The sequence below is a fragment of the Calliphora vicina genome, chromosome 1 (assembly GCF_958450345.1).
Source record: "Calliphora vicina chromosome 1, idCalVici1.1, whole genome shotgun sequence".
Taxonomy (NCBI): Eukaryota; Metazoa; Arthropoda; class Insecta; order Diptera; family Calliphoridae; genus Calliphora; species Calliphora vicina.
The window spans coordinates 139,660,838-139,686,834 of NC_088780.1; the positions used below are offsets into that span (position 1 = coordinate 139,660,838).

A 25,997-nucleotide genomic window follows, 5' to 3' on the forward strand; every position below is an offset into this window, starting at 1 on the left:
ACACTACATTAGGTCCATGTCCAATACTACTTTAAAAAAAGGAGAAGAAATACTACTTTTTGAAAAAGGAGTAGAAATACAACTTTTTGAAAAAGGAGTAGAAATACTACTTTTTTAAAAAAAGGAGTAGAAATACAATTTTTTCTAAAAAAGGAGTAGAAATTTTACTTTTTTAAAAAAAGGAGTAGAAATATACTCTTTTAAAAAAAGGAGCAGAAATACTACTAATTTTAAAAAAGGAGTAGAAATACTACTTTTTTACATATGTACTTCTTTTTAAAAAAAAAAAAGAGTAGAAACACTACTTTTTCTAAAAAAGGAGTTGAAATACTACTTTTTTTAAAAAAAGTAGTAGAAATACAAATTTTTTAAAAAAAAAGTAGATACTGTAGTAGATATACTAATTTTTTAAAAAGTAGTACAAATACTACTATTTTTAAAAAGCAGTTAAATACTACAACATAAAAATATTTTTTATGAACAATAATAAGGCACATACTGTATTAGCGTAATAGCTCACGCCGAGTATCCGCTTGTTATTTACTAGAAATACAGTTGTGGTTTTGAAATGCGGAACGTTGCTAAATTGAAAGTGGAAAAACATTAATGATTAATTTTTTTGCGATTTTACAAAATTTAACGGAATTTGAAGGAACTAAAGCAAAATCGATCGAAATTGTACAAGACTGTGACAGGCTTCTCGAAACCAGTATGACAAATTTAAAGAAAAAACTAGAACGGTTTTTGTGCTTTCGTAGAATTAATTTCGAGAGTGACAATTTAAAGCAAAACACATAGCTTAAAGGACATTTTGTATAATCGTATCAAGTTGTATAATAATATCTAAAGCTTTCGCAGAACTTGTTTCGAAGGTGGCAATTACATTGTTCTAGAACTAGATGTGGAACTAAAGATTAAACAAATTCAAATTTACCCGACTGTAGATTTTTTACAGCAAGTAAAGTAACGAGTAACTAAAGTAAAATACAAAATTATTTTCAAACTCACTTCTAAGGGACAGTAGTATGAAAATAAAAATGAAACTGAAACTTACTTAATTTAAAAACAAAATCACAAGAAATCCAAGTAAACCTTCAAACTATACCCTTGCGATAAAACAAATAACAAGACCCAGTGGTGATTAAAATGACTTGTCATTTTGTTAGACAAAACTAACAATTCACTCTGCGCTAGATTTCGTTGAATATGTAAAATGACCAATTGTTTACTCTTTACATTACAAAGTGTCAAATTCCGCAAAAATATATATGAAAATTGGAGTCAATCAAGTTACTAGACATTTTTGTAAAAGGAAAACATTCCCTGTCTGAAATTTTTGTCAATTGTTTAAAACTTACTAGTCCTGGAACTTGCGATAAAAGGACATATTACTAAACTTGCCCAATTGTGCCAAAAAGTAGGCAATTTTGTGACCAGTATTATAATATGCAAAACAGAACATGGTTAGTTTCGTGACATGTCAAAATGAGTCTAACAGATAAGAACTTGCTTGTTACAACTTGAACTGAATCTTATTGATGAAGAACCAGTAAAATATATAGGTTTGTTTTTTTGTTTGTTGGTTATTTATGCCGCTTAATGTAGGGTACTATCATCAAACACACACAAACATTTAAATTTCCATACAAAAATCAAAACCACACAATACCGTTGATAATTTGTTTAATCCGCAACAACAAGATTAAACCCACGAAAATCAAAATGTCAAAATCATAAATAAAATTTAGAAAAAAAGGAAACATAAAAAAGTTAAAGTTCAGCCATAAAAAAATAATTAATTTAAGAAATTGTTCATTAATTTTTTTCATAAAACACTTAAAAATTTTAATTAATTTAATCAAAACCTAATAAATATGTAAAAGATTTTTTTAAATCCTTAAAATTATGCAGTTTTTACTTACCATTTCTTTACGTAATGTTGCTATTTGTGTATCCAATTTACTACCCGGTATCGCTGGCGGTATTTCCGATATTGTTTCATTGCCATTTATTTCTTTTAATGGTGTCGTTAACGCCGCTGTTGCAGTGGATGTGGTCGCTGTTGTCGTCGATGTTGCGGTCGCTGTTGTTGTCAGACACGCATTGTTAAATTTATCACTTGCATCTTTAAGTGCATTATTGTTATTATTAATGTTGCTGTTATTATTATTATTTATATTTAAATTATTATTATTTTCCTTTTGGTTTTCATATTGTTTTATTAATTCATTATTTTTCGTATTTTTTATGTCGGTATCCACGTCACTGACCAGACCCGAATCGGAGGCCAACATTTTATTTATACCGCTGAGACTTTTTGGTAACGGTGGCAAATCATTGATTGACATTATTCTGAAAAAGGTAAAGATAATATTCATGTTATAAAAATCATTTGAGAATTGAATTACATACAAGTAATTGTATAGTTAAAATGTAGTAATACTCTTATATTAAGAAATTGGGCTATGATTTTGAAATCATAACAAATTATATGCTTTGATATGAAAACAATTCTAACAAGTAAGAGTTTTATATTCGGCTGTTAGAGCTAATTACAAATTTTAAAGGGCAAAAATAATAGTTCAAACTGACTATATTTAATTTTTTAATTTAATTGGTAAGCTCTAAGCTCCCAATATGAAGGATTGTAAGGAAAAATATTTGGTTTAGTGTAAGAAATTAAAAGAAAACATAACGCCTCTCACGATTCGCAAATATTCGTATATTTCTACATATACCACTAAATTACTTTCGTTTTATGTCACGTACGATATACCCTTATTTCGCTCGATATTTTGGACAACAATGTTTCGAAAGAACCTATTATTTTTATACCCTTCACCTTCGTGAGGAGGGTATATATAAGTTTGTCATTCCGTTTGTAAGGGTATATAAGATTCGGCACAGCCGAATATAGCACTCTTACTTGTTTTTTTTTAATTAGTACCCTCTGATTGGAACATAAAGACCAAATTAGTTTTCAGATACTCTTATATTTGCAAAATCTATACCACTCTATAGACAAATGTCACATACGATGACATGGAATTGGTCTGCCACAAATATTTTGATGGTGGATATACAAATTAACTTAAGCCTATTTGTAATATAAAAGTCAATTTAATTTTCATTCTATTTAATACAATTTTGAAAATTTAATTAAGAATTAATTCTTTCGAATCTTTGGTTATAGCGTATTTTTTCACAAAGGGAGAAAAAATATTATTTATTTAAGAAATTAAAACTGAAATTTCATATTAAAGACAAATAATGACAATATTCAGACAGAACTTCGCTATGAAAACAAAAAAAAACAAATCCCCATTAAAAAATGTTATATAACCAAAATTCCAAACATGTTTTCCTACGACAATTTTCCAAAAAAAAAAACATAAAAATGTCCGAATTAAATACTGTAAGTTAAATATCCAGAAAAAACATCCGCAATATAAATCTAAAAAATTTAATTCCCAGAAAATCACAAAAAAATCCGTCAAATTCCCAAAACAGACAAACTTGTTACTTTAATGACAATATACTGAGATGTTGTTCAATATTTTGTTAATTTTTTTTTTTAATTTCTAAAAAACTTTGCAACTTTAATTTGAAGAGATTTAAGTATTACAAAAGTGTTGTACAAATCTTTATTGATAAAAACTTTTCAATGTTTTGAAATTTTCCCGGTTGGTTTGGAATTATGAACAGTTTTACCTTAAACTGATGTTAATTAATATTAATCATACGCTTGGGTATTCGAAATTTTAGAGTATTTTTTAAAACTTTGCTCTGAAGAGCAAGAAATCGTAGTCCATATTTTCAGATGTCATTTTAAAGCTAAAGAACTGTAGTTTCTTATTTGTTTTCATTTCATTAAGGAAAAGCTTTATTTAAATTGGTACAATAATTTAGCAAAGTCCCAAAGTTCTATACGACAATTTTCAAAAGAAGGGTAACTTATCAAAATTTTAAATATAGTTAAGGCATAATCAATGTTAAAATATTTTTTTTTTTTTTCATACAAAAAAACATTTATTAAGCTTAACTATGTTTAAAATTTTGATATGTTACCCGGCCTTAGAAATTTAAAAGTCTAAATTTTAAGAAAAATTATCTAATTAATTATTGTATTGAATAATTTGATGAAAAACTAGAAAATCTGTTCAAAAAATTATATTGTGCCATCTGTCTTAATTTTCTTTAATAAATTAACTCTATTTTATTAACAAACTATGTACAACAATTAACAAAATCGACCCAGATGTTTTTTCATGACTCTTTCCACATCTTCTTGATTATTTTTATTCTTTATTTTGTATTCACCTCAATTGAATCTGCTTTACTTAATTACAAAATACATCAGCAGCTAAAATTTCAATAAATTCTGCCGTCAACTAAACGTAAATAATATTTGACTGATTTATTCTAAGCTAACTTGACTGGCTGTTTGGCCTGTCCTAATGCACACTCAAGTTGCTTTACTTGCCTTTATTCCAAATAAATTATTATATAAAAGAAACAACACAATAAAAAAATTAAAACAATTGTGTAAAGTTTCTATTGTTTAAAACAAAACTAAGAAAAAATTCTTTGCACTGCATTGGAGGAAAAAAAATGTCATAAATTGTAATCAATATCATGCTAGTTGAACGTGATTTCTGGGTCATAATGTACGACGAGTATTAGAGAATAAAACTAAAATCAAAACCAAACCGATCCAATGAACCAACCAACCAGCCAACAACCAAAGAAACATTCATCCATCCATACAACTTGCAAAAGGTATGACAATGTTAACAAACACTCACTCACGTACATGCACATATTCTTGAAGCAACTCTAATTTATGTTGCAATGTTAAAATGTCGTGACGCTAATAATCAACAACATTAGTAGCAGCAGCAGCAGCAAAAGCAACCAACAACAAAATAACAAATAGATTGGTTAATACATTAGATTATTTTACAACTATTACTATAACGAATGAACGTATAGACGGACGGATGAACGGACGGACAAACAAATAAACTAGATTTTAGTACCCTCTACTAAAAGATTGAAGGTTATAATAATTTTTTTATACAGTAGGTGACATACTGATTGGCATCTTATATATAACTTATGAAGACGAACAGAAATCATGATTTTACTCCCTCAAAATGAAGTTTAGTTCATTGTTACAGGCCATTTTTTAAAGTTGCGTTCTTTTCTGTGTATTCGTAGTTTCCAGATTTCTTTTAAAATGTTTTAGTGAACAATTTCATCAGGTGGAATCATTTAGAATGGGCCAACCATCTGCCATTCTCTGTTCGAGTCTATGCTAATGGGCAGACAGATGAGCTATGTAGTGAAAGCCTCAGATATTATTTTCAAGGAGCTGAAAATAAATAACGCGTATTGAATACCTGCAGACCAATGGGAACCAAACACAGTCCCGGGACACAAACATCAATCAGCTTATTACACAAACACGAACGCTAGCTTTCAACGAAGTGTTTTGTGAAAGACACCAATATATAACAATATATTAGGGTATTCCAATTATTCGATTTTTGTCTTGTTCGAATAAAACGAATAAGAGATTTTAACTTGATCGAATAATTCGATCACACGTTTAAAATTAATCGAATTATTCGAATAATTTAAATTTTTATAAAATTTTTATAAAAAATTAAAAAGTTGATGTTGGTTTTTTAAATTTATATTGTTAAAGAAATATAAAAAATAACGTTAATGTTATCAATTCAAGTATTGATAATGTTAAAAAACAAAAACGAAAACAAAGTCCATCATTAAATTTTCATTAGAAATATTCTGATCAGATTAACTCCCGAACAATCTACAAAACAATTGACTAGAAAAACATATAGTTTCCGTTTTGGAGCTATGCTTTAAAAAAATTGAGCTAGTTGGACATGATCCTGAATTCAAGTACAATATAAATGTATTAAGAACTTGTTTATATAGTTTATTAATTCTGGTTTTAAAATGAGTAACTAATTCTTTAGAAAATTACTTATTCACTTTATCTAAATTATTTATAACAAATTGTATTATACCCTCAAGTGCTATCAGGGTTCCGAATCTTTGCTTAATCAAGTTGTCTGAGGGAATTACACAAATCCGTTCAAAGTTTGATATCATTGTCAGTGACCGTGGTTAATTTGAAGTCAGGCTCATTTACAAATACGCAAAAAGTTTATTACCATATTATACAAAGATGTTCAACGATTTTCAAAATCATGTATAAGACGAACTACATGCTTTTCTAGCAGCAAAACGTTAGTTTGCAATATTTGTGTTTATTATTCGATTTATTAAATATTTTTCAACACTTACGTACGCGGTTAATAACATCACTTAAATATATTTTAAGATCATGGCCTTTGTCTATTTCAACGTAATCATTATAAATGTCATCCTCAATATCACATTTTACGTCCGTTTCAAAATCACATTCAACTCCACTTTAATCTAAGTTAATATTTTGATTATTAATTGCGATTCTTCTAATATTTCGCCAGCTAAATAACAAATATTTTATTCCGTACCTTTTATTTTCATTGGTTCAAGTCCTAAGTTAAAAATGTTGAAAGATTTTATTTTAGAATTGTAACTTCTTGTAGTAATATTTATATATTTATAGAAGGAGCTATCGGAACACTCATCTACAGTGATCGAAAGTTCGGCTGACTTCATAAATGCAGTAATGCAAAGCAATTATAAGGCAAAGCTATAGTTTGTAACATTCATGAACGCATAAATGTTTTGTAAAAAATCATAAATAAAAACAGTTCACAAATTTGAGTGATGTTGCGAATTGAATGAAAAGCATTGCCATATAATAATGAACTTGCAAAATCCCCAAAACAAAATCTATTGCGTTTATGAACACTATGTGTTGCTTTGCAAAATGCGTTTATGAAATCAGCCTCCCTTTGTATTTAGTTATTTGTCGAATTTCAGAAACAATACAATTTTTATGAGTCATTATTACTTATTTAAATTTATGAAAAATTTGAAGTAATTTAATAAATTTAAATATATATGAACATTTATTCGTTTTATTCTACATAAAATTGTTCGAATTATTCGTTATTCGAAAATGGCAATTTTTAAATTGTTCGAATAATTATTCGTAAGAAATTATTCGATTAATCGAACGATCATTAGTCGAATGAATACCCTACAATATATAGGAGACAGTCCCCTAAGTTTACCTAACATTTAGAACAGGTTCGGATCCAGGTCAACCATTTGCGGGGTGAAATATTAAAATTTGTTCCACATATTTATTTTTACTTTTTCTTATTTCACCACCTCTGGATCCGCGCCTGATTTAGAGTGACAACTACTTACATAACAAGTAATTTTAACACGTCCATGTCCTAAGCAGGGTATCAATAGACCCTTTTGGATTACAGTGATACTGTATAATAGCTAGCCCTAAGTAGTCAACGCATTTGATTCACATACCGGTTACATAGAGTCAGTTTCCCTACTAGCGAACATAGCTGATTACTTGATCAGCTACATAACTAATTGTATGCACATGAATGAATGATAATTGATCTGAAATTGTCAGTTAAAAACACATTTAATAGACATTCCAATAACTGCTTGCTTGTAAACAAACCATCCTCTGACAACTCCCAATGAATTACTTGTGGGAGGAATTATAACGTTTAAAGTGACTACGCTTTAGGTTACTTAGAGACACTAAAGGGAAAATCGTCTTCACGATAGGTTACATGAAATGTCAGTATACTTAAGCAACAAGAAAATAAACTGTATGAGAATTATCAACACAATTTGTATAAAACCAGTTTGTACGAATTCCTCATAAGAAAGTTCAGTAAAAAAATAAACGTTTAAATCTACTACACTCTATATTACTGGGAAAGACACTTAAGTGGCAATTGTATTTTCACTAGACTACCTGGGATATTTTAAGTAATCAAAACTAAAGCACATACGTGTCTAATGACCCAAAATAATGAAGTGGAATCAGCCAAGTGGTTAGATATTAGTGACTATTACTATCTATAAGGAATCCATTGACTACTTGCTTAACTGCTGGGTATTTTAAAATTAATACATACTCATTTAAAACATTTATCTTTTTGGTTGAATCTACTCGCGAAAAAAAGAGAACGTACAAGCCACAAACATGGGTGCAAATTCTCTCACTCCTTCAACGACTACTCTGATTCCAAATACTTAAAACTTTGACTCGGGTTTCAGTTACCCGAGTTCAGTAAAATCTTTAGTATAAAATAGTTTTTTATTTGAACAAAATTATAGCCAAAAATTTCGTTATTTTTTCCTGATATCCTTGAAGTTCTAATCGCATATTCATTTATTCCGTGTAAGCTCTTAATAAAATCCTTAAGAGCAATTCTTAATTTTCCACAATTTGTTTAACAAAATTGTAAAAGTTTTAAAAATTGAGATTTAAGATTTTCGGCCTTAGTTAAACGAAAATCCAATCTTTCGAAGGTGAAGGTAGTCTTGTATTATAAAACTTTTCAAAATTATTAAAAGTTTTTCTTGCATTTTCCAGGCCTCTAAACAGAGCTTCAAATTCTACAGAATTGAATTGAATAAAATTTAATTATTGAATCATTGATTAAGCTAAATTGCAATAGATTTGAATTCAAAACAATTTGATTGATTAAAAAAGTAATGAATTCAATACGTTTGAAGTTCTAAAAAATTCAAACAATGAACTAATTCGTAATGAATGGTTTAATAGAATGTTTAAAATATCAAATTTAATTATGAATAAATTCTTTCAAATCTTTGTCTGAGACATATAATCATTTTCGAACCGATTTCGTTTTATAAATTAAGACTCTATTAAACTAGATGCGAAATTTAATATTTAATAAGAGATTTTTGGAAAACAAAATAATATTTTTTTCCTTGTAAAAGCATTTCAAACATAAAAGCCGATGAGGCATAGGTTATCATTTTGCGATTTGATTTAAATTTTCCAAGTTGGTGTGAAATTCTTTAAGAATTGATTCATACAAAAAGAAAATATTTATTAAAATTATTCTCTACCACAGAGCTATTGTCGCAGCTGGCGGGAATTAGGGAAGGTGAATATATATGAGATATTTGATTCCTATCTGAGGTATCGGGAACTGGTTGGTTTTATCCTAAAAAGATTTTAAAAATCTACTATTTTACATATTAATGATTTAAACATCGTTAGAAAGCTTAATAAAAAAAATACCACAGAAAATTACAAACATCTGCAGGGTACTTTAAATTCGTTAACATCATATAAGAGTTTCTTTTAACTTTTTATGGTACTTCTTATAAACCAGATTAAAAATAAAGTTATTTCTCTGTCTTACTTGTCTGTGCTTTAAATAATAAAATATTGTATTTTAAATTTAGTAAATGTTAGTTGTTTTAAATGTTAGTACGTACATACTGCTACTGCAAAAATTCTGTTCAATATTTTTCATACTTCAAACACTAACGAAAATTGAAACATGTTTTGTAAATGTAAAATAAACTATTTTTTTTTCTGCAAAAACAGAAAAATAAATTAACTAATTAATTTTCAATACAAAAATTCCTAAACTAATTGAATTTACTCGAATGATTTTCTAAATGACTTTGAAACTGCAGTTATAAAAACAATAAATTCTTGCAGCTATAAAAGTTTTAAAACAAATTTTAAAGCAAAACAATTAAGAATTGTATTTAAAATATTTCAAACAAATCAATTTAATTTTTCCAGTAAATATATCGTCATTCTCCCACATTATTTTGCCACAATAGAGAAAACATTTTTTTGTATAAAACAGATCTTTATTTTAGTTATTAATGTCTTCGAAATGACCTTGTTTTAGGTGAATAGAATTTGGTTTATTTCCAGCAAACAAATCTATATTAATTATTAAGTTCTTTCTTTAAGATATTTATAAATTACCAAGTTATTTACCCAAAAAAAAAATAGTTCAAGTTTGCTGACAGCAATTTCTCTAGAATATTTTACATACACATTTTCTTAGACTGTGTGATCTTTAGAAGAAAAATCAAGCCCAAAAATATTTCTCACTAACACAAAACATATTTTTAGTTCTAATAACTAAAAATAAACACCAACTATGCACTTAAATCCACAAATATTTCGTTAAACACCAGAAAAAAAAACACTTAAAATCATACACACTTATTTTAAAAAGAAAAAGATCTTGAACACAATTATCGATCACCACATGTAATTTGCTCTCTTTTTTTGTGTGTTAAACAACACAATTGATAGTTTTATTTTGTTGTGAACATTAATAACAATTCAATTATTAACTCACCTTTATGAGTTTTTATAAACTGTATAGTTTTGAAAAACACTAATATCATTAAAAATTCTTTTTATCAATTTTCACTAAATTAAGATGTTTAACACTCTGAAATAAGCCGCATACGTCGAACAAATCACTATAAACAGACAGGGGAAACAACTTCTTTCTACATGTCGAATGCTAACTATAAACTGAGATATAAAAAATAAATATTTGGCAAAAAAGTATATTTTCTTCCGATATACAAAAATATTAAATAAATAAATACAAAATTTTTGGGTTAATATTGTGTGTAGGTAATACAGGGTGTTTAATGATTGAGAGCATGGTAAATACTGAACGCATATTCTATATATACAGAGGTAGATATATATTCTATATCTGAATAAAGGCAAATGTATTTCCCTTGTACCAATGATGCCAAACAACATATGTATGATGGTGAAATCTTTGGCATCATTAAAATATTTTAAAAAGTTCTTAGTTACAAAATGTCAATCTGTGACCATCGAAATTTAAAACAATTTTATATCAGGGATTTTAAGTTTTTATTGAAGAATACACAAAAGATCAGAATGAATGACATTTAGCTTTATATTTCTATGCGAAAATATTTCAAATGATGGAAATATCAAGCGTCGCACAGTGGCTCATTATCGATTTTCATCGGCCAAAAGTCTGTATCTTTTGAACCGATGGAGATATTTTTGAAAATTTTTTTTGTTGGACAGATAACTTCTTGAATTTTTCTCCAGTTCTAATACAATTAAAATCGGTTCAGCAGTTGTTGAGCAATTTAAGGTTAACTTTTAATTTTTGAGTATGAAAATGCGATTATTTTTTTTGCATCAGCTTTACTTATAAAAAAATTATAAGCAGATAAAAACAAGTAAGGAAGTATGTTCGGCCAAGCTGGACCATATATAGTACCCTACACTAGAATTTATTTTCGGAAGAGGGCTTTATATGGGAGCTATGACTAATTATGGACCCATCGCCATAAAATTAGGTCGTGTGATTTATGTCTATATGGAAGTTATTTGTGTTGAATTTTGTGTTTATACCAAAATTTGTAAGAGATTTATGCTCGTTAAAGTGATTTTTGGAAGCGGGCCTTATATGGCAGCTATGACTAATTACGGACCGATCATCATAAAATTAAGTGACATTAATTCAATTTAAATAAAACTTATTTGGACTTATATTGTGTAGATACCTATATAAATTACCCATTTACGACCGATAAAGTATAATTTCGGGAGAACATTTCTATGGGTTCTAGGTGAAATAATGGATCGATTTCAGTCATTTTCAATAGGATTCGTCCTCGGGCCGAAAAAAATGTATGTAACAAATTTTATCGCAATATCTTTAAAATTGCACCTTGTACTTTGTGCCAGTCATATGAACAGGTAAAATAAAAACAGAAAAACAATTTGGGACTAATTTCATTCAAATGAAAAAACAAACAGGTCAAAACAGGTCAACAAGTTTATATGGGCTTAAAGAGGATACTTTTCTCCTGGTAGCAAAATTTGTTTAACCCCTTTTATTCCACTGAAATTCAAATTTGACTAAATTATAGTACCTGAGAAAAAATTTTATAATACAACAGGTATAAAAGGTATAGTGACAAATCATACCAGTTCTTAAAGACTATTATCCTACCAACATAACAAAAAAAATCATCCAATTATCGATAATAGTTTGAGAGTAATGATAATTTACTTCTGATCAAATTTACAAAAATCTCATTTTTTATAAAATGACATAAAATATTTGACTTTAACAGCATGCCACGCACACAATTGACAATATTTTTATCTAATTTTTTGGCTACCTTAGTTTCAATGTGTTTACTATTGAATGGCATTCAAATTTTTGAAATCGGAGTTAACAAAAAGTTGGACTTTTGGCCGATGAAATTGAAATATGAGCCACCGTGCTTCGTTGAATACGTAATTTTGTGCTCGATTATTTTATCAGATTTATAATATACGAAACTTTGCAAAATCGAAAAATTCTCGAATAAAAATTATCGTAAATCGAGACTTTTCAAAATTATGAAAATTCTCAATACTCTCGATGTTTTTTAAATAGGTTATTATAGATGATTTTCATAACAGTCACGCATATGCAATCTGAAAGATGAACTGCACTCAGAGATACATGAGAGCAATTAACAAACAAATAAATAATCACACACCTCCCATTATTCATTAAACAATTCTGCCAGTGCAAAACAATCAACAAGCGGCTACAAAATGAACGAGCAGAATGGTTTCGTATACTATACTCTAATATTGGGTAGTTCATGTAAGAACTAGTTCAATCAAACGATACAATTGTTTGAACTAATGAACTGTTTCAAATCTTTCGCTCACTTTGTTCAGTTTTGAACTAAGAACCAAATTGACGTAGTTGTAAACTTAAAGTTTGTTCTCCTTGTTTTTCAAGTTTCATTCCGGCCAAAACATATAGAATCTATAGTCATACATTTCCTCAATTGTAAGCTATACAAATTATCAAAATTAAAAACACTATGAGCAATTTAGATTTAGAATTCTACCCATTTTATATTTCAGAGTAGAAATTTTAAGATTTTAAACTTGTATTATAATAAATGTTTAAATATTTATATTATTATCCGTAAATCACTCGCTTTTGTTTCACAATTTGTGCTTGATTGCTGTGGTATGAGCTGAATAGGTAAAGGGGCCATCAAAAATGGCTAAACTTGACATTTGAAGCCCATCTACTATGTACAACGACAAGATTAAGCATTACCTCCGTCGTTCATATCATGACAGATTTTTAAAAATTTGGAGATAACCAGAAAGTTGACATATTTCTGTCCCGTCCCTCCAATTCGATCACTTACAATACTTGTGGAGTTATCGGGAGTTTAGCCAAGTGCTAGTGAAACAGGTAAGGCTGCAGGACGCAGCCCTGAGTAACTCCTTGCTTAACCCAACGGAATTTTAAGTCACCACGAACGATTGACAGCCTCAGATCTCTTCTTGTTGTATGACATTGTGGAAATGGTACCAGCGTTGCTTTACATTGTAAAGCAATGTCCAAAAAGTCTCATTTTTGTCAGTCAGCTCTTTTTTAGTTTGGTTGAAATGACAATGTTTTATCTTATGATTTTGCCAACTATTAAGACAAAGTGGTATGTTTAAAGTTTGTGATTGAATATAGCTAATCAACGGTTATTTTTGAAACAACTATTTTGACAATGGTTCATTATAATAAACCAACTTTATTTTCTCTAGATCGCCAGATTTAATCTATAAACTTTTTAAAATATTGCTAAAAATCATTTGATATATCACAAGAACAAAGGGTCAGTTTAGTTATTTTATTACCTTTCACCTAAACACCCTGTATTTGAGGTATTTTTTCAAAATAAACACACGTTTTATTTTATTTCGTTTCGTTTGTTTTTATTAAGCACATACTGACTGAAATTATGAACAACAAAACAGCAAAAGCACAACCAAAAAAAAAAGTCAAATAATCATGTTTTGAGAATACCGAACAATTTTCTTTAGACTTTTGCACATGACAAAGAAAATTTTCATAAATAAATAAAGAAACGTAACGAAATAAAATATTATTCTTCTCTCTTTGATTTTGTGTGTGTTTTTATATGAACAATAGGGTGGGCCAACAGTTTGTATTGAAGGAAAGAAATTCTTGTCCCAGTCTCAACAAAAATTAAAGTTTAGTTAATTTTTGTTTCAAATTGTAGGATTTTTTCATATTTGTTACTAACGAGGATTAAGGATCTCTCTCTAAAGCCTAATTTTTAACAAACGTTATTATTAAATGAATTAAGTATTAATTTGAATTGGACACTACTTTTTTGGGGCCACCTTATGGACATTCAATTTTTTTGTTCCTACTTAAAGGCGACTTCCTCAAACATAAAACGCAGAAATCTTTAAAACAAAAATAAAATAAACAAAACTTATATGTAAAAAAAAAAACACTGGTGGGACCAAATTAAAAAAAAAAACTCACAAAAATAAGAAATTTTGACAAATTCTTAGTGGGAGAACAAAATGACAAACATTTTTTTATGGGCTTGTAAAACAAATAATGTTTACCTTACACTCTCTCGGAATTTATTTAGCTTTGTAAGAATTGAAAGAAAACATTAACACTTGATGATACATAAACACGAAGATTTTATGTTAAGTATTTGTAGATCTTATCAAATATCAATGTTTTGTGACAGCTGTCAAAATTTTGTATTGTATGTGTAAATTATTGTTTCAGCTTACATATACATACATAGCTAATAACATTGTCCCTGACTAAAGGTAGTGTCAAATTTGTCAGCCAGCTGGTATACTATTTTGGACACTCAGTGTCAGAAAAACAAGCAGTTCTATTAACAAGTAAAAATTGTTTTACAGAAGACTTTTTTAAAATCACTTTATTTTTAACTCAAACTAAAGTTTTAATTTTATAAAACGAAACTACAAATCGATGGTCAGATATTAGAGAATGATGGCAAATAACAAGGCATGTTGTGCAGTTGAGTTAGTTATTTATCCTTTCACACAATTTTAAGAATTTTGCCATCGATTTATTAATTCATACTTTTGCATATTTTACTCATAACAGCATAATTTGGTTGCATATTTTATTTTTCTTAAAAAAATTCTAATGTTTTCTTTCATCACATTACATATCGAAATATTGATCGTTGAACCAAAAAGTATATCGTTAGCTAAAATGCAAAAAGGTGTAACTAACAAAAAATTCAAAATCGAGTTTTTGATTGATCATTATGAATGCCATTAAATTACATGTCTTGTCGAAAAAACAAAGGTAAACAAGTGTGTTTATTTGATAAATGCAAAACGACGTAATTACATATTTTTTTCTAACAAAATATAATTATCAATGCATGCTTTTCTGACGTTACACAATGGTATAGAATGCGCTTAGTCCGAGTTCAATGAAATTTGACGTGCGCAAATAGGTGTTGTCGAGTTTAAGTTTTGAACTTGGACCATGGGTTCTCAAAGTAGGACACCTCGGGTATGTTACATTTTTAAAACGATCCTATTTCTTCGTTTGTGTTTCGATTTCAAAAAAGTTACATACATACACAGAGAAAATAGATTCGTGGTAGCAACCGTATTTGTTGCCAATCGAAGGATTCGGTTACACACATTGAATTTGTCGGTTTTAGCAACAGAAAGTCAGTTGATAAAGAAGAATTTCAGTTGAAGCAACCAAAGTTATGTTACACTTTCCAAAATTTTGTAGCCACAATTGTAAAATTCGGTCACTACGGTAGAACAATTCGATTGGCAACAAATTCGGTTCACGAATCTGTTTTCTCTGTGTAGAATCTCCTCATATTTCCCGATTTTCTTCAATTTTTCTTTATTGGACTAACAACACATGTATGTGTGAAATAAAAAAATAATTTCTAAGTCCAAAGTTATATGCATTTGAATTTAAAAAATTTAAAAAGGCGATTTTTCCAAATGTTTTTGAAAAAAGTACTTTTTTCTTTTTAAGTTATCACAGTGAATTTCTAAGAGGATGTATAAGGATTTATAGTTTTTGAAAAGCTAACTTTTCATAAAATATTTTAAATGAAAAAAAATTTTAAAATTGTTGATACCGAGGGGACCAAATTCATGAAAAAAAACGCCTATTTTGATACCCTTCACCTTCGTGAGAAGGGTATATATAAGTTTGTCATTCCGTTTGTAATTTCTACATTTTTCATTTCCGACCCTATAAAGTATATATATTCTGGATCCTTATATATAGCGGAGTCGATTAAGCCATGTCCGTCTGTCTGTCTGTTGAAATCAATTTTCTGAAGACCCCAGATATCTTCGGGATCCAAATCTTCAATAATTCTGTCAGATATGCTTTCGAGAAGTTTGCTATTTAAAATCAGCAAAATCGGTCCATAAATAACGGAGATATGAGCAAAAAACCGGGACAACCTCGATTTTTGACCTATTTTTGATCTATATCTGGATTACTAAGTCATTAATATAGACAATATGGATATCTAATGATAGATATTTCAAAGTCCATTGCAACGATGTAGATAAGGCTATAGTAAGTTGGACCTACAATGGGTCAAAATCGGGAAAAATATTTTTTAACTCGAATTTTTTTTTCATCAAAAAATTTTTTTTGTCATACATTTTTTTTCCAAAAAAAAAATTAAAAACTAAAAAAAAAATTTAAAAAAATTTGGAAAAAACTTTTTTAAAAAAAAATTAAAAAAAAAAAAATTGGAAAACAATTGAAAAAAAATTAAATTTAGTTTAACTTAAAATATTTAAAAATAATTATTTTAAAGTATAATTTGGTGAAGGGTATATAAGATTCGGCACAGCCGAATATAGCTCTCTTACTTGTTTTATTGAAAATTAAACTTCAGGGCAAAAATTCTCAAATCGCATATTCGATATCAAAATAACCGATTTTAGATAATTTACCTAACAAGTGATTCTGAGTCGATTGATATACTTTAAGGTGGGTGTTAAATATTAAAATAATTTTGTTCTATTTCAAAATTTAAGTAATTTATTGCAATAATAACATGAATTGAATCAAACTACTTTCGTGTGAGTCAAAGTCATTAAAATCGGTTCTGTAATAACCAACATTAATTTATGAATTCAGTATTTTATTAACTTTTTTTCAATAAAACTTTGAATTTCAAACATATTTTTCGATTTTAAGTGTATTTTTGGTTGATTGATTGCCTCATGTTGAAACTTTTTGCCAGTTACAAAGTGTCAACATGAGACCAATGACGTTTTTGAATTATTTCAAAAACTATACCATTATTCTTTATACAAATTTATTTTATACACAAAACATTTCATTTTGAAACTAAACAAAATATTTTTTTAAACTTACATTTAGAAAAAAAAACTTGATGTTAAAATATGAAATACTCACGCCCCATCAATATGTGCGAAACCAAAGTTTACAGTTTAATTTAAAAGCAATACTAAGTGCAATTGAAACATTGTACCTAATTTTATAACAAAATATTGTATATAAAATACTTGAAATAAAGTATCCAAAAAAATGATGGTTGAAGACTTCACACAGTTAACATTTTGTTTTTAAAGGTTAATGCACATTTTTATTTCAAACTACTTTTGTTTAGTAGATCTTATTTGGCTCATTGTCAATATTTATAACACATAACATATTTAAGACATGACCAAACCTACTACATTAACTTAAAGTGTTTGTTATTTTATTACATTTTTTAAAATACTTTTAGCACCCTTTACTAAATAAGAGTAAACACAGTTTATTACACATACGAGTATTAAACAAAGTAAGTCATACCATTAAAGTGCTTCTTCATAACCAACCAATAAGTTTACATCACATTTAATGCACAAAAACTGCTATTTTTTGGGTTTTAAAAAATACACCATTTATTACCATAAATAATTCCAAAATACTACGAGTACAAATGAAATAAAACACATAAATGACCTTTAACTTTAAATAAAATTTAAACACTAAAAATTGAATAACAATACAAAATTTAAGTGATCGTTAAAATATTTGTTTTTGTCTGTTCGTTCGTTTTTCGTACAGGTTCATTTAAAAATGAATGAATAAAAACAATTTTCAAAAAAAATATAAATCAAACAAAGTGTTGTTTGTTTTTATTGTTTTATTTTTATTTTATTAATATTAATCTGAAATATACTTATTTGGACGCCCACGATTACACCTCATTTTGGGGTGTGTAGTGTGTATGAAAGGAAATATTATTTTACAATTATTTAGTCACTTAAATTGTGAGGGTATATTTGGTTTGTTATAGCACTTACAACATATTGGGTGGACAAAACAAATAATTTTCCAAATTTAGAATTAATTAATTAACAAAACTGTTATAATTTACTAAAAATTTTAAATATTTAAAGTATGGCTACTACTATTTGCATAAATATTGTTGATATTGATCTGCCTCGGCGATCATTTACTATGATAAATCCATTGACGTTATCAAAATTACATTTCTTGTTACAAATAAATGGTGTGCTAAAATTTACACTAAATTTTAATTAAATAGAAAACGTTAATTGTTGTTGACATAGACATTTGACTTCAAGTAACCCCATAAAAAACCCAATGGTGTTTAATTCTTCTGATCGTGTGATTTAACTTCATTGGATTTCATTCCAATTTAGATCACCTAACCGAGAGAGTACAAGAACTGGAAATGATTCATGCAGTAATTGAATTGATGCAACATGGAGCACCAGTAAAGCCCTTGCTTGACCAGCCTCATTTCCGAAGTAGTGTTTATAATTTGCACCAAATACTGAAATGTTGTGGATATATTTGTTTTTCGACAATCACATGTGGGTCTCTGAACCACAAATGCGGCAAATTTGTTGATTAACAAAGCCATCAATATAAAAATTTTATTCACGCTTAGCAACTATGGCCGCTCCGATATTTTTCTCCTTTGAACTCTATGAACATTGTCCAACGTATCTACAAAATTTGTTTAACCCTTCCAAAAAATAAAACTTGTCGATGTCAACAAAATAGGTATTTTTTGTGAGATGATTTCATCGTTGGAGTCAAATCTCTTTCCACCGAGACATATGTATCTTCAGGTTTGGAAATAAGAAATAGTCATTAAGGGCTAAATCCGGAGAATAGAGTGGAAGAGGGAACATTTCGTAGCCTAATTCATGGATACTTGTCATGTGTGTACCCTTTTCTGCACCTGATTGTATGCAAACGCGGCAGCCATCTTGCGAAAAGCTTTCTCTTACCCAAGTGTCATTCAAAATTTAAACCACTGAGCCATTTAAGATGCCTATAGCTTCCACAATCTAACTCTCTTTCAATCTCCGATCGGTCAACATCATATCATGATATTTATACCCTACACTGATGATTGTTCAAAAATATTAGTCTAACGATCAACTCATAATCACAATATCACATAATCACAGGTCGCAATTTTAAAGATATTTCGATAAAATTTGGTACATACGTAGGACGTAGGCTTGGCTGAAATCGGTGCATTATTTCACATAGTCCCCTTGCAAATGTCCTTCCGAAAGTGGACATAATTGTTTAATTTTTATAAGATAAGGCCCGCTTTCGAAAATTACTTTAACGAGCATAAATATCTTAAAAATGCTCCAATCACAATATCTAATCTCATGGTGATCGGGTCATAATTGGTCATAACTCCCATATAATTCCTACTTTCGAAAATAAATAATTAAAATTTTAAAAGAAAAATGTTTTTGCTCATTTACTCAGTTTATGGTATTATATGGTCCGCAAAAAATAATTCTTAATGAGGAGACAAAATTCATTTTTTTCCAATTTCTCCTCAAGTTACGAGGTAGTCTGCTATCAATGGCTATCAAACACAAACTAAATGACACAGCTTATTGAAATTTTGACAGATGTCAACTGACAGATGCCTGTTAAATTCAAAAAGTCGCCGACTTATTGCCAGCCCTCGTACAAATATTATATCATAAGCTTAGTGAGCATAAGTATCAAGTGCACTTTTTATGAAAATTGAGAAATTTTTTGGAAAAATGCAAAAGTTCTAATAAGACCATTTTTTTCAAAATTGCAAATTTATTATTATCCAATGGAATTGCGTATAACTATATTATTAAACATAAAATAGCACCAAACTTGTATTAGTTATTAGCAGGGAAACCAAAATATGCAAATGCATGTTTTTTCTGGTGAGTCTAATGAGCACATGTATAAGATATTTACACGTTTCAGAACTATTTAAGAATTTTGGCATCGATTTGTAAGTGCATATTTTTGCATATTTTACCCATAAATGCATATTTGTTTTAAGAGCATATTTATGTCATATTTTTGCGTTTTTAGAACATATTTTAATGTTTAATAGCATATTCTGACTTTATCAAAAACAAATTTTGTCTTACTTATTCTTCGCTGTTGTGTTACAGCTTTTTACTTCCTATGTTTAAAATTCAAAATTGAAAAATAGATGGCTTTTCACAAAAAATTTTTTTTTTCTTAAAATTTAAAAAAAAAATTTAAAAAACTGAATAAAAATTTTTGTTCAGCTAAAAATATTTCAATTTTTTATTTTGAAGTATAATTTGGTGAAGGGTATATAAGATTCGGCACAGCCGAATATAGCTCTCTTACTTGTTTTAATATAAAATAAGCACTATTTTAACAATAGCGCCATCTAAATATCAAATTTTAGTTCTAATTCAAACTTAACCGTTCAAGTGTTAAAGAAATATTGTCTTTTAAATTTGCTCCTATAACATCAGTTGATGTCGAAAGAACATTTTCTATGTATAAAAATGTTTTCAGATCCAATAGACAACGATTTTTATTTGAAAATTTAAGTCAATATTTTGTAATTTATTGCAATAATACCTAATTGAAGAAGTGACTTCATATTTATATGAAATATCATCAAAAATACTTCTCGAGGCTTTTTCATACTTGTTTTAGTTCATCTTATTTTTGTTTATTTTATGTTACTTTACCTTTTTAGAAATAAATTGTATTGATTTTTTTAAATCAAAGTATATTTTTTGGTTAAAAATTATATAAAAGTTTGTTTTTTTAAGAGCATATTTTTTTAATTTTAAGAGCATATTTCAAAGTTTTTACTGCATATTTAAAGCGCTTAAAACGCTTTTTTTAGAGCATATTTCCGGTTTCCCTGGTTATTAGTTAGTTTATACATTTAATCCTAATCAAAAAGCGTAAATCATAAATTGTTTAAGGAAATATTGAAATTTATTATCTCTCGACTACTGATCAAAAACAACTGTGTTGAAAGAATTTTTTAATGGTTTTTGAGTGTCTGTAAAATTTATTAAAAGGGACTTAGTACGTTTGCACACTAAGCAGCTTAAATACTTTTCATTATGGATTTTCGATAAGTAATTTTAATATTCAACATTTTTATGCACATTTTTATGCATACTGTGTTAAAATTATCCTGAATTAAACCCCATTAACCCTTAAATGCATGATTTTTCTATAAAATATCAAATATTTAGTTGATTTTTATTTATTATATTTCCTTTAGCTTTAGTTTGATTTAGAATTTCTTTAACTGAAACTTTTCGTACTCCATTTGATTTTTCGGAATTAGAATCTGAATTAGTATCAAGCTTATATTCGGCTAAAATTAAGTGGAACTGGAATGTAGACAATTGGCAACAATATGCATTAAAGGGTTAAATCGGTCTAATGTTTTTTAATATAGCTGACGAATAACGGCTACATGACTTTTAGCTTTACAGTTTGTAAGTCACCTTCAAAGAAAACATCTTAACAATAATTGTATTTATCTAATGAAACTTATTACCTTAATAGTCTTCATTAAAATTGTTTGTAACTCATTAATAAAAAAGCGTATTAAAATTATTAATTAATTACTCAGAATGCAAAAAGGTAAACAAACGAAAAAACAATAATTAAAGCCGACACTTTTAATAGAATCATTAGTAATATCGACAAAACGGGGTCAGTATAAACAACATTAGTTTTTTTTCAAGTTAATTTACAATTGTAGAGTCGTTGGTTTTGAAAGTTGGTGCTGAATTTTAAACACCCTGCCTGCATAAAGTTTCACTTTACTTTATACTCGTAGCAGCTATTCTTTATGAGCCAGACATGACTCTGCACCAGGTTATTAAACTTTTTAATACCTAAGAAAGGTTTTACGAATTGTTTACTTTAAAAACATATAAATTAGAGACAATAAGAAAAATTTAAAAAAAAAAAAAAATTGAAATAAACTTAAACAGAATTATTTAAAATTACAACATATATAAAATAATTTAAAATTTCCTTAATACAAGCAGCCTTTTCAAAAAAAGCCTCCATTAAAATGATTAAATCATAAGTAAGTGACAATTTAATAATGGTTTTTACTATTTGAAATTTCTCAGTTTATGATTTTTTATTGATGTTACAATTCTTATTTAATATTAAATGTTTAAATCATAAGTAAGTGACAATTTAATAATGGTTTTTACTATTTGAAATTTATGATTTTTATTTGATGTTACAATTCTTATTTAATATTAATTATACCCCATTTATTCTTTATACTAAATAAAGAAGTACTATAAAAAAAACGGTGTCAGTATAAACCACTTTATTTTGAAATTCGTATTGTAACAAACAAGAGATCTAAGCAATATTTTACGTTTTTTATTACAAGTATTATTTTCGATACTAAATAAACATCATTATTAAGGTAAAAACATGTTTATTTTCTTAAATAACCAAATTATTAACAAAACGAAAAACCGTAAAAAAAAGTGTTTAAAATAATAATGATCGTTAAAATAAACAAATCAACGAAATATTTGTAGTTAATATTCATTTATTTATGAAAACAAAAATTTCAATTTGAAATTGAAAAATACTCAATTGTAATTGACTATATTTAATGGTGTGTGTTATTACTGAAGGTCAAATTGGAAATAAAAATATATATAAAAGTAATATATACTTTAAATGTTTGTAAACATAAAATAACAAAAACTTAATTTAAAATTTAAAATAATATCGTGATTATTCAAAAACAATATTCTACATAATTGTATTGTATATATAGGTACCCTAATCCAAAAAAAAAAAACTCAAAAAATATGCTTTGACTACTCTAGTCAGGTCCAATAATGTCTCTAGCTCAAAATCTGGAGCAAGCAATGACACGTTGCTGATGCATTTATGTTTCTACAATCACATGTTGGTTTTCCAAACACCACATGCAACATTTTACGATTAACAAAGCCATTAAGTTGTACTTTTTGGTTCATCTTTATACATAAACAAGTAAGAAATTATGGTCGGTCAAGCCCGACCATATAATACCCTACACTAAGTAAAAGAGCAAAACCATTTTTCTTTTAAAATTTCAATAATTTATATTTTTGAGTGATTTTCGGAAGTGGGCCTTATATGGGGGCTATGACCAATTATGGACCGATCACCATGAAATTAGGTCGTGTGATTTATGTCTATATGAAAGTTTACTATGTTGAATTTTGTGAATATACCAACATTTTTAAGCGATTTATGCACGTTAAAGTGATTTTCGGAAGCGGGTCTATATGGGAGCTATGACTAATTATGGACCGATCGTAACACAATTTGGTGACATGAATTTTGTATATATAAAACTTATTTGGAGCGCAATTTGTGAAGATACATTTATAAATTAAACATTTATGACCGATAAAGTCCAATTTCGGAAGGACATTTGTATGGGGGCTAGGTGAAATAATGGACCGATTTCAGCCAGTTTCAATAGGCTTGGTCCTTGGACCGAAAAAATAATATGTACCAAATTTGATCGAAATATCTTCAAAATCTGCGTACAAGGTTTACATGGACAACAAGCCAGCCAGCCAGCCAACCAGACGGACGGACATCGTTTGATCGACTCAGAAAGTGATTCTAAGTCGATCGGTATAATTTAAGGTGGGTGTTAGACCAATATTTTTGGGAGTTACAAACATTTGCACAAACGCATAATACCCTCCCCACTATGGTGGTGTAGGGTATAATAAAGCAACATCAAGAAAATCAAGATAAGTTACCGTTTTACAAGATTTCCCATCCATTTTACGCATGAGCAAAACACTTCAAAGTACCTAATTGATTTATTGCAAAGTATATCGAGAATTGTCCTTGAAACACTTTATTTTATTTTTCGATAGATATTTAACAAGGTGATATCATCAACTACGCCGCTTTCTTGTGCAGCTAAAAAAAATCTGTAACTTTGAATTTGGAAAGAGTATCAGGAAATGATATCCGCAAACTATTAGCAAAAATTTTCCTGAGAATATTTTTTAGAAATGTCCAGGAAATTTCGGGAATTTCTTCTAATGATGGGTATAAACTATCATTAAAAAAATATATTGATTTTATCATTTCGTTTGTAATATATCGAAATATTGGTCGTAGAACCAAAAAGTCTATATATCCTGGGTCCATACAAGATTCTAAGACGATCTAGCTATGTCCGTCAGCCTGTATACCAAAAGAGCTTTGGTATTGAAAATGGGGAATATCGGTTCATGATTTAACATAGCCCCCATGCAAATGTCCCCCGGAATACTGTTTGAACAGTCATAAATATGTTGATTATAGGACAATCCTTATAAAATGTTGCACAAATTAGTTCTAAGTACTCTGAAATTATATGGTAAAGTATGGTGAAAATCGGGAAACATTTTTCCCTAATCCCCATACAAGGCCTCCCTCAGAAAATGACTTGAACATTCATAATTTTCTATAATAATTAATATGAAATTGGCCATAAACAAGTATTATAAATCTTTCTATCAACTTTCGTGAGGATCGGTCCATAATTGATCCTACCTCCCTATAACCCCTACATCAGAAAACTATTTTATTGTCACATATTGAAGGTGGGTATAAAAGATTCGACACAGCCGAATATAACACTCTTAATTGTTAAATTGAAAAAGGTAGGAATCAAAGAATTAAATTAGCAATGTTCCCCACCACCACTACACCAAATACACAGAGGGCGTTGTTCCTAGGCAACGACAGATGGCAACACCATTATCCTAGACCAGCTACAGCAGACCAATTATCTACTTAGTTGGAACAACAACCTATTAACGAAACTGACACAAGGCAAAAATAACATGTATCCTTGGACCCGCTACAGCAGACCAATCAACTACTTAGCACCTACTGATACAAAAATAACAAACAGTCTGGTTCTAATGGCAATATCGTACATAAAGACGCAAGATACTCCAATAATAAGGAGTGCAATCTTACATGGGAAATATGCGAAAAAACAACTGCAAACAGATGGAGATGCTTTGTGGAAGCCAAATGCACCCAGAGGGGTAATGGAGAAAAAAAATTCTTAAAGTATTATTTCTAAATAAAGAAAACATATTCCTTGTGTCCGAATATATCCATAGATTTTTTCGATTGAAATAATTGACTTTTTGTCACCACAACTAAAATTTTACAACGATCTTAATGACGAAATCATTCGATTATCAAACAATTTTTTTGTTCTTCATTTTAATTTACTCTAAAAGAAAGGTATCTAACATTACAACATCTGAGGTTATACATACAAAGAGAAAATAATGACAATGTAATAAACCACTATTTAAATTTCAGAAAGTGATTCTGAGTCGATCGGTATACAAGTATTATAATAGAACATGAAACTTATTTTCTTATTATGCTTTGTATGCACAATCTCCATTTTGTTTCCCTTGTGAGAATTTTATCCTGTTTCGCTCACATTCGTTTTGTATACATCCGAATAGTCAATCGTGTTTGGCCTCTGGTGGGCATGAATGCCGACCACTGATCTAAAGTAAAGGAAGAACAAACAAAGGCGATTTAAACTAAGAAATATGGTTCCATATTTTTTTAACAAACCTTAAATTTTCAGATAAATATTTTGCATAAACATTAACATATTAATGTTTAGTGGGAGTATGTTACCATAATTGATTACAATTTTGTATAAAAAGCTTTTTCGTTTGAATTATTAAGTATACTTTACGGTATACTACATTTATTTGGAATTATTAAAAACAACAGTTTTTGCAGTATAAAAAACGTTTAGAAATTATATTG

General features: G+C 28.4%; 2 protein-coding genes across 2 annotated transcripts in view; one reads left to right on the top strand and one right to left on the bottom strand.

The window, feature by feature from the left end:
• The window catches only part of ATPsynC (ATP synthase, subunit C), a 345,384-nt gene that overhangs the window by 84,725 nt on the left and 234,662 nt on the right, over positions 1-25,997 (top strand). The window lies entirely within an intron of this gene.
• LOC135963945 (putative mediator of RNA polymerase II transcription subunit 26) overlaps positions 1-25,997 on the bottom strand; it is a 133,871-nt gene that overhangs the window by 44,560 nt on the left and 63,314 nt on the right. The window contains exon 3 of the mRNA XM_065515959.1: positions 1,923-2,352. Coding sequence (XP_065372031.1) covers positions 1,923-2,352 — 430 coding nt within the window. The remainder of the gene's footprint in view (positions 1-1,922; positions 2,353-25,997) is intronic.